General features: G+C 42.4%; 1 protein-coding gene across 1 annotated transcript; it reads left to right on the top strand.

Moving 5' to 3' along the window:
• Window positions 1-4,606: 4,606 nt before the first annotated feature.
• On the top strand, window positions 4,607-10,702 carry LOC119270056. Its single transcript, XM_037552023.1, has 14 exons — window positions 4,607-4,710; window positions 5,293-5,832; window positions 5,923-5,957; window positions 6,040-6,118; window positions 6,225-6,303; window positions 6,571-6,651; window positions 6,760-6,890; window positions 7,368-7,421; window positions 7,708-7,867; window positions 8,391-8,610; window positions 9,009-9,116; window positions 9,257-9,382; window positions 9,559-9,610; window positions 10,075-10,702. The coding sequence occupies exons 2-14, from the start codon at window positions 5,362-5,364 to the stop codon at window positions 10,225-10,227; spliced, it is 1,749 nt and encodes a 582-aa protein (XP_037407920.1). The 5' UTR covers window positions 4,607-4,710; window positions 5,293-5,361; the 3' UTR covers window positions 10,228-10,702.
• The last annotated feature ends 443 nt before the right edge of the window (window positions 10,703-11,145 follow it).

The raw sequence follows: 11,145 nt of genomic DNA, 5'->3' as shown, positions 1-11,145 counted from the left end.
CATCACACAATCTCAGATTCATCTATTCAACCAACACAAAGGACCTCAAAGAGTGCCCCAAAGTTCCTACCGGAGAATCACGACGAAAACGTGTGCCAACCCCTATGCATAGGTTCCCAATGTCACGAAACCCGCAAGTTGATCACCAAGACATACATCAAGTGTTCTCAAATCTTTAAAGACTCAATCCGATAAGATTACTTCAAAGGGGAAAGTCAATTCATTACAAGAGAGAAGAGGGGGAGGAGAAACATAGGATCCAACTATAATAGCAAAGCTCGCGATACATCAAGATCGTATCACCTCAAGAACACGAGAGAGAGAGATCAAACACATAGCTATTGGTACATACCCTCAGCCCCGAGGGAGAACTACTCCCTCCTCGTCATGGAGAGCGCCGGGATGATGAAGATGGCCACCGGGGAAGGATTAGCCCCTCCGGCAGGGTGCCGGAACGGGTCTAGATTGGTTTTCGGTGGCTACGGAGGCTTCTGGCGGCGGAACTCCCGATCTATTCTCTGTTCTGGAAGTTTTAGGTTACGTAGATATATATGGGTGAAAGGAGTACATCGGTGGACCGAAGGGGGGGCTACGAGGCAGGGGGCGCGCCCCTACCCTCGTGAGCTCCTCCTTCATCTTTTGACGTAGGGTCCAAGTCTATCCGGTAGGTTTTCTTCCAAAAATAACTTCTCCAGTTGATTTCGTTCCGTTTCGACTCCGTTTGATATTCCTTTTCTTCGAAACACTGAAATAGGCATAAAACAGCAAATCTGGGCTAGGCCTCCGGTTAATAGGTTAGTCCCGAAAGTAATACATAAAAGTGGATAATAAAGCCCGATAATGCCCAAAACAGTAGATAATATAGCATGGAGCAACCAAAAATTATATATACGTTGGAGACGTATCACCGGTCCACCCACATATCAAATTATCAAAGTACCAAACGCGAATCATATGAGCGTGATGAAAACTAGCTTGACGATAATTCCCTGTGTCCTCGGGAGTGCTTTCCTTTATATAAGAGTTTGTCCAGGCTTGTCCTTTGCTACAAAAAGGATTGGGCCATCTTGCTGCACCTTATTTACTTTTATTACATGTTACTTGTTACAAATTACCTTATCACAAAACTATTTGTTACCGATAATTTTAGTGCTTGCAGAGAATACCTTACTGAAAACTGCTTATCATTTCCTTCTGCTCCTCATTGGGTTCGACACTCTTACTTATCGAAAGGACTACGATAGATCCCCCATACTTGTGGGTCATCGGTTTCTTAATGGTGGAATCTGCAAGGTGCAAATTTAAAGAACAATCATCAAATTCGCGGAAACCTAACACATCACACAAAGTTTTGGGAATCGTGGAAACACTAGCACCCAAATCACACAAAGCATAGCATTCATAATATTTAATCTTAATTTTAATAGTAGGTTCCCACTCATCATAATGTTTTCTAGGGATAGAAACTTCTAGTTCAAGATTTTCTTCATAAGATTGCATTAAAGCATCAACAATATGTTTAGTAAAAGCTTTATTTTGATCATAAGCATGAGGAGAATTTAACACGGATTGCAACAAGGAAATACAATCTATCAAAGAATAATTATCATAATTAAATTCCTTGAAATCTAAAATACTGGGTTCATCACTAAGTAAAGTTTTGACCTCTCCAATCCCACTTTTATTATCAAGATCTAAAAACTCTGAATCATTGGGACACCTTTTAACTAAAGTTGACTCATCTCCAGTCTCATCTTTATCAAGATTCATATTGAAAAGCAAAGATTTAATATGAGACACATCAATCACTTTTAGATCTTCATCATTATTATCATGTAGATCCTCGAGTTTAGCGGCCATCTTATTAACTAAGGTGGCTTGCTTATCCGAAATTTGACCTACTAAATTTTCAAGATGAGCAAACCGAGATTTCAAGCCATAAAATTCTTTAGACATATCATCGAACTCTTTATTCATGTACTCCATAATTTTTTTGTTCTTTAAGCTCGTTTCTGAAGAAATTATTATGCTCAAATTGCAAAGACATAAAGCTTCTAACGTTGTTCTCCATTTCTTTCAACCTTCTAAGGTGAGGATCAACGCTTTTAGGCAAGACCATCAGGGCAAACAGGCACACAAGAGGCAAGCGAAAAGAGGCGAACGGAAAAGGGCGAATAAAATGACAAGGATGAAGTGGGGGATAGGAAAACGAGAGGAAAATGCCAAATAATGTAATGCGAGGGAGAAGAGTTTATGATGGGTACTTGGTATGTCTTGACTTGAGCGTAGATCTCCCCGACAACAGCGCCAGAAATCCTTCTTGCTACATCTTGAGCATGCGTTGGTTTTCCCTTGAAGAGGAAAGGGTGATGCAACAAAGTAGCGTAGGTATTTCCCTCAGGTTTTGAGAACCAAGGTATCAATCCAGTAGGAAATAACACGCAAGTCACCTAGTACCTGCACAAACAATCAAGAACCTCGCAACCAACGCGATAAAGGGGTTGTCAATCCCTTCATGGTCACTTGCGAAAGTGAGATATGATAAAGGTAGTAAGGTAAATATCTTTGATATTTTTGTTGTATAGATAACAAAATAGTAACAAGATGCAATGTAAATAAAAGAGATGCAATATAATAGGAAAGAGACCCGGGGGCCATAGGTTTCACTAGTGGCTTCTCTCATGATAACAAGTATTACGGTGGGTGAACAAATTACTGCCGAGCAATTGATAAAAGAGCACATAGTTATGAGAATACCTAGGCAATGATTATAAAATATAGGCATCATGTCCGTGTTAAGTAGACCGAAACGATTCTGCATCTACTACTATTACTCCACACATCGACCGCTATCCAGCATGCATCTAGAGTATTAAGTTTATAAGAACAGAGTAACGCTTTAGGCAAGATGACATGATGTAGAGGGATAAACTCAAGCAATATGATATAAACCCCATCTTTTTATCCTCGATGGCAATAATACAATACGTGCATTGCTGCCCCTATTGTCACTGGGAAAGTACACCGCAAGATTGAACCCAAAGCTAAGAACTTCTCCCATTGCAAGAAAGATCAATCTAGTAGGCCAAACTAAACCGACAATTCGAAGAGACTTGCAAAGATATCAAATCATGCATATACGAATCCAGAGAAGAACCAAATATTGTTCATAGATAAACTTGATCATAAATCCACAATACATCGGATCTCGGCAAACACACCGCAAAAAGTATTACATTGAATAGATCTCTAAGAACATCGAGGAGAACTTTGTATTGAGAACTAAAGAGAGAGAAGAAGCCATCTAGCTAATAACTATGGACCCGAAGGTCTGTGGTAAACTACTCACACATCATCGGAGAGGCTATGTTGTTGATGTAGAAGCCCTCCATGATCGAATCCCCCTCTGGCAGATCACCGAAAAAGGCCCCAGATGGGATCTAACGGGTACGGAAGGTTGCGGCGGTGGAAAAGTGGTTTCGTGCCCCCCCCGATGTTTTTAGGGTATAAGAATATATATAGGTGGAAGAAGTGCGTCGGTGGAGCTCCGTGGGGCCCACGAGGGTGGGGGGCGCGCCTACCCTCCTGGGCGCGCCCTCCTGCCTCGTGGAAGCTTCGCGGAGTTCCAGACTTCCATTCCAAGTCTCCTGGTTTGCGTTTGTTCCAAGAAAGATCCTCGCGAAGGTTTCGTTTCATTTGGATTTCGTTTGATATTCATTTTCTACGAAATACTAAAATAGGCAAAAAAACAGAAATTGGCACTGGGCCTCCGATTAATAGGTTAGTCCCCAAAATAATATAAAAGTGCATATTAAAGCCCATTAAACATCCAAAACAGATAATGTAATAGCATGAAACAATAAAAAATTATAGATACGTTGGAGACGTATCATGCACGTGGTCGCAGCTTCGTCTCCGGCGGCGGCGACCTCCTTGGCCTCCCACCACGCCTTCTCCGCTTCCCGGAGACGCTTGAGCACGGGGGAGAAGATGCGGTTGAGGCGATTGAAATTCTCCCACGCCCAAGTGTCGGTGCTGCGGGAGTGGGCGCCACGGGTCCGTGCCTGCTCCCTCCGTCGTTCGTCCACCGGCGGGCAGAGGGAGGAGCTCCCGTCCTTCGCATCATTTGCGTCGCTTGTGGGACGGGTCACCGCCGAGCCTTCCGAACCCCTCACGGCCACCACGCTCGGCACCCGTTGACGCCATCTCCAGCAACTTTCGATGGTTAAACGCGGCGCAAATCACAGCTGGAGTTTTTGTCGAAGTAGGGGAATCGCGGCGGAGGCAGATGGTGGAAAAGCGGGATGTGAACCCTAAATCGTTCCGGATCCGGTATATATACCGAAACCGCGGGCGGTTTGTGTGCCTTCCACAAACAATTTACGGGCCGGGTTTCTTTTTTAGCGGACCTGCTCGAGCCGTCTTTTTGGGCCATCTCATAAAACTGCCGGAAAAATGCACTTCACCATAGTTATACAAGATCTGCTAGAGATGCTCTTACCTCGCAAACGCTAAGCCATCTTGGCCGTTGAACCAAGCAGCGGCCGTGATCTGACGGCAGAGAAAACCGTAGGGAACCGTCTACCGGCTACCGGCTCGCGGCAGGAACAACACCCGACCCGTCGTGCCCTTCTATCCCTCCCCCACCGCCGGCCGTTGCCCGCTCGGCACCGGAGGCACGCGGCCGCCGCGCAGTTCGCCGGTGAAAAGGTACGCCCTCTCCCCTTCCCTCCTCCTCGCCCGTTCGATCTCCGTGTTTACTCGAACCTTCCAACACTTTGACCGCTGGGAATCGTGTAGTTGCGCCCTAGCTACGAGCTCCAGGCGCTCAAAGACGCGCAGGCATCCTACAGAGGCGGTTTTGGGCTCTAATATCTGATTATTGCGTTTGGTATCGTCATCATATAATTAGGTGTGGTGACAAGCCTAACAGCCCTGTTGATTTTCTCTGCATCTTCGTGAATTTGGGTGTTAGGGTTATGTTTTGGGACAGATTAATAGTAACTTAGACGTGGTGATATCGGCGCAGGTGCGGTTTCTGTTCATAGGTTTCAATGTGCACGGATAAAAAGTAAATCAAAGATGTAAAGAAATTATGCAGTGAAGCAAGCTTGCGATAGGCCTGACAGTGTCAGTACATGAACTGAACACTCTCTAATTGTATACTCCTACATTTACATTAGGATTGTATGGGTCCATAGAAACACATGAGTTCGATTTCAATACCAAATGGCAATTGCTGTGAAGCTAATTGTGTGCTGATGTTGCTACACTGATTGCATTGTGTTGCAGATCTGTTTAGCGAACTTAAGCTGGTGGGGATTTGGGAAGTCACGCATCAACTTTACCTGCTGCGTACCGATGGACAACTCTCAGAGTCAGCCATTACCTCCTGGTGTTGGAGCATGGCAGCCGCCACCTCCAAATCCTCCTCCACAATTTCAGCATCCTCCACAATTTCAACCTACCCCACGCCCACATGCTTATCCAGCACCATATGATACCAGACCCAATGGTGGTAACAATCAAAATGGAGCAAACATGTACTATGCAACACAACATTTTCATCCTAGTCCACATCGACATGCTTATCCAACACCATACGACACCAGACCCAATAATGGCAGCAATCAAAATACAGCAGGCCCCTTCTATGCTACACAGCCTAACATGCCTTTTGCTCCCGCTCAAAGTACTCCTAGTGTTACCGCAGAAGCTGGGAATGGACAACCAGATCTCAATGGCCATCAGAGCGCTCATGTGGTTGCTAACCACAATGGAAGTGCGGCAAACATCGAATCTGCTGTGCAAGAGGCTGTTCTTCACGAACAGGTATTCATATATCCTCCAGAAGAACTAGACTGTACCTGCACTTACGTTTCTGTTTTTAACTGGCTGTTTGGCTGTCTATATGATAACCAGGACATTGAGACGCAGCAAGTAATACAAAATCAAAGGTTTGTTTCTCCACCGTTTCCTTCTGTGCTGCTTGTCCGCCGCTGCTTGACGAAGCTGTTTTCTGTGCACATTTTCATTTAGGCAAGCAAAATCAACAAACGACCCCGCAGAATATGGGGAAGACATACTTTCGAGCCGGCGCGACCCTAATGCACTGAAGGTGAGTAATTTATAATCCTTTTTTTGTGTCATTTTCTCCTAAATTTGGTCTTCATTGAAATTTGAATTTCTTTAGTTAGTTCAGCTTTGTTATCTTGATTATTTAGGAACACTTGCTGAAGATGACGGTTGACCATCGTGCAGAGATGGCAAATAAAAGGGGAAAGTCACTTCATCCAGATAATGGTCATTATTCTTCCATATTAATACTCTATTTGTCTATTTTTATTCTCCTCTTCTTTTCAGTTTCACACTTCTAAAGTGTGTAAGTACCTCTTTAATCCAGTGATTAGTATTTTTAATTCTATCGAGAATTAGTCTCAGTTTTATTTTGTGTTAACATTTTGGTGTCATTTCCTTATGTTACGTACCTGTTCTGTATAACACATTGTTGGTTACATTGTCAAAGTGAGGCAGCTCTTTGCTAAAGCTGATGATTAAGCATGCTCACAGGCAATGTTGAGATTGGCAATGGCTATGGTGTACCAGGAGGTGGTGCTTATTATGCTGGAAATTTGTCAAGTGCTCAAATGAGTATGCCACCTCTTTCTGAGTTACTCACTGTTTAGTGGTATTACATGCCTCTTTTCTCTATATTACCTGCTGCTTTCAACTATGCCAAATAATGTTTTTTTCCTTTAGATAAACCAAAAGATTATGCTGAGAAAGCAGAAGGTGATGACGGTCTCCCCGAGTTTCTGAAGCAGAGGTTAAAAGCAAGGGGAATTCTTAAAGACAAGGAAGCAAATGATAACATCATGGCTAAACAAAATGTAACTTACAATCGTAACTTTTTCTTTATGTTACATTTACTTTCCTTCTCTTTCTGGTAGAAAGGATGCATGGATGTTACAAACTGAATGCTGTCAGATGGAAAAACCTCGAACTAGTACTAGCACCATCTTAGTATTATTCAATTATAGACAGAAAACAATTGATGTCATGTTGGGTCTGTGTGCATGAGTCACTTAGATGGAGAGAAAATGTAAAGACATAGAAATACCAAAGTTATGTGGCAAATAAAAATATTCTGACTACACTGCCACCTATAAATGAATTCAAAAAATTTATTGGAAATTTGCTATTTTGTACCAACAGTGATATTTTTCTCTTATTGGTCTATTGAAACACATAAAAACTTGCCTTCTGTCTTTGGTATTAAGCAGTATAAACTTCTCTTCTGAGAATCCAAATGCACAAGTTGATCCTTATCTCATGCATTTACTTTGTGCTTGTACCACTGATTCCAGGCAAATTCTCAAGAAGGCCACAACAAATCTGCCCAAGATTTGCCTCCTGGTTGGGTGAGTATATGCTAATCTTTTCTTGTACATACATGTTCCTGTGAGGTGGTTAATAATTTTTCTAGCTGATGCGCATAGCCTCCCTAATTTTCTCGGTCAATTTACAGTACATTTGTTATTTAACAAACGTGTATCTGGAGACATCAGTTTATTACTTCTCATTTGCTAACCTCGACATGCAAGTATATGTGGTATCTTTCAACAGCTGTGCTGTATATTTGCTATATCTATGGTGAGTTGATAGTAGCAACAGTTCTTTCCCCTGCATTAACTTATTTTATTTTAGGCCGAGACGAAGGATCCAACGACTGGTGCTTCTTATTTCTACAACCAAAGCACCGGAGTAACCCAATGGGATCGTCCCGGTGGTACCGTGAATACCGTGCAGCATCAAGCTGCTCCATCATTGCCAGAAAATTGGGAGGAGGCACTTGACAAATCAACAGGTGTTGTATTATTATTATTATTATTGTATTAACCACTCCCTCCGTTCCAAAATACTTGTCGTAGTTTTAGTTCAACATATTTGTTAGAATGAAATATGTGACTGTTTTGTCTCTGAACTCTTGGAATATTCCAAAACAAATCTTCTGCTATTCCAAGGACGAAAACAAGTTAAGACACAAATTTTATAAATTTCAAGCTGACTTGTTACATATAATATGCAGCTTAAGTAAAATTCAACCGTCATTTGGCCAGAGAAACACCTGTGGCTTAAATCATGCTCGTCAACAATATATGATGCTATTTGAATAACTTTTCCTTTTCATATGAATACACAGTATGATATTATAAGTTGTCATGTCATGAAAATAATTTTGTGACAGATCTATTACTGCCATTTTGATAGATGTGTTAGTAGTCAAAGTTAGAGAAGTTTGTCTATGTGCTTTCTAAAACCCCACATATTTCTCAACGGAAGGAGTACTTTCTTGGTGACACATTGATATGGTTTGTGCATTATTTTAGGCCAGAAATACTACTATAACACAAAGACACAGGCAACACAGTGGGAGCCACCTACTTCTGTGAACCCAGTTATTGTGCCACAAGCATCCACCGTTGTTGCAGTTCAGCCGACCACTCAAAATACTGATCTTTGGAACCCTCACATACAAAGATGTTCAGGCTGTGGTGGCTGGGGAGTCGGTCTTGTCCAGCCGTGGGGATATTGCAATCACTGCACAAGGTACTCTGCTGATAATCTAATCTTGTAAGGTAGAGTAAATATCCTGAAGTTCTTGTGGGAGTTATCTCTATCGTGTGGATGGCATGCTCTTATCTGAAAGCACACATACTTTGGATTCATATGCATTTTCAAACTAATAGCTATATCATCGCAGATGCACTTGTAATCAAACATCAGATCTGACTTATGTCTGTTTTCTGTGTATATTTTGACGGCGACTATGGCGAGCAAAAGCCAAGCCTGAACCAATTTTCATTTTCAGATGATACAACACAACGGCTACATAGTTTCCATTTTCTGTGTATATATTATAGTATAACAACCAATACACTTGCCAAATGTAACAAATAAACAATTTAAGAAATCTAGCTAATGTTGGCTTGTGATTCATGTTGCAGGGTTCAAAATCTGCCTTTTCAACAGTATCCGTCTTACTCGAACAATATCGTGCCCTCAAGTTGTACCAATGTTCCCAAAAGTCAAGGAAACATCGCAGCTAAGGACAGGTAAATGAGATTTGCATTTGACACATCAAATGGTAGCCTAATCGGTTATGCTTCTAGTTTATACTGCTAACCTATTTCCACCCATCATATACTTGAGCACACAAGCATCATATTATTTACTGAGTGTCATATATGTGCAGATCAAATTCAAAACCCCCTTCAGGTAAAGCAAACAAAAAAGATAACCGAAAAAGAGGTCGTGCTGAGGAGGATGAGCTTGACCCAATGGATCCAAGCTCTTACTCAGATGCTCCACGGGGTGGCTGGTACATGATCTCTCTCTTCCTGGAAGCTTATTATTTCAGTTAAATTTATAATCTTCCTGGCAGTTGTGGTTACTAGTTGCGATGTGCTTCAGTCTAGCTTGGCCAATCAAGGAAGAATGCAGGTATATTAAGTTAACTGTCCCTGGACTAACAACTTAATCCTCTTTCTTTGTCAGGGTTGTTGGCCTGAAGGGTGTACAGCCGCGAGCAGCGGATACAACTGCATCTGTACGTCATCTGATTTGCAACTTCCCTCTATCTAGTCTTGACTATACTTGTGTACCCTCTGACTTCCATTTAAATGTTAAGTATTTATTTCGGTGCATAGACACCCGATGTAGCATAACATACTGTTTTTCTGAGAGCAAACCTTACCGCCTGCTCCACCTTCATCGTGCCAAATGATGTAGGACTGCCAAATGAAATGATCTAGGACGTCTTATTTGAGATGTTAGAATCAGGCTTCCATGTAGCATGGTTACTTGAGCCAAGGAAACTGGGTAGCGCTTGTTAATTACTGTTAGTTTGTACTTCAGTGCACAGTTCCCATGTCTCTTGATCTGTTAAGTCATCGCACATGGGATCTCCCTAAAGAACCACAATGCATGTGATTCCAGATATAGATCAGCCCCTAATAATATAGTATCCCCTACTGAGAATAACGAGTCTTCTTTCTACGCTTTGATTAACAGGGACCTCTGTTCCAACAAAGGCCGTATCCCTCACCCGGCGCCGTGTTGAGGAAAAATGCGGAGGCGGCATCTGGCGGCGGCAAGAAACGTGGTGGTATGTCTGCGATCAGCAAAAGAGGGGATGGCAGTGATGGGCTCGGGGAAGCGGATTAAGCATCTCAGCAAGGTCTCTCCGCAACCAGTATACCCCGGTGGCTTTCGCTCCTTTTGGAAGTTGTTGAAACATTGGCCGATCGGTAGCTTACTAGCTAGAAAGACAAGCAAATTATCAGCTGTAAATTATTACCTGTAGCAAGTCAAGTACCGGAGGCGAGGCTAGTGCAGTGTGAGGTCACCTGAGGGTTTTGCGCCTTATCAGCCGATAAAACTAATATCATGAGGGAGCTCACTGCTGGACAGGCTACTGCACTGTGAACTCAGTAGCTCACTATGGTTGTTGCCTACAAATAGTGTGTCCATGGTATGGCATGCTTGAGTTCTGCGAGTTTTGTACTGGAAACTGTAAGATGATTTTTTTTGGTCATGCAAATGTTATTATTTACTGAAACTATTGTACTGTTGAATTAGGGCATGTACAATGGTGGCATATGGATACATATGCCTCATGATAAAAAAGTAATTTGAAGCATATGTGTTGATTTTTCTCCCCAATGCAAGCTACTACTAGTGACCTCATCAAAAAAAAATGGAAAGTGACTCTCATTACACATGCATCCCTCCTCTCCATTTTAAGTTTTTCAACTTTATGCACTGGACCACACTTTTTGTCTCTAAGCACCCGCCTCCTGAAAAGGATCCCGCTTCCCCATCTGAACCTGCTTTTTCTGTTATCCGATCCTACATGGCATGTGAGGCATTACCCTGGGGCTATGCATTGGCCATGCCCTTAGGGTGTTCATTCGTGAATAATACAATGACCAGAGCTGTTTGCTGCCACTTGGCCACTTTAAACTTTATCCCCTTTCTCTCCATCACAAGTAACTTTCTGGCTTGCGTGGCTTCCTCTTGGCAGCCCTATGTTCTATGTCTTTTGTTTTACATGCTTTTATGTGATATATGATTGATTATACA

Source organism: Triticum dicoccoides, chromosome 3A (genome assembly GCF_002162155.2).
Source record: "Triticum dicoccoides isolate Atlit2015 ecotype Zavitan chromosome 3A, WEW_v2.0, whole genome shotgun sequence".
In the NCBI taxonomy this organism is placed as follows: domain Eukaryota; kingdom Viridiplantae; phylum Streptophyta; class Magnoliopsida; order Poales; family Poaceae; genus Triticum; species Triticum dicoccoides.
This window is presented reverse-complemented; position numbering and strand designations above follow the sequence as displayed.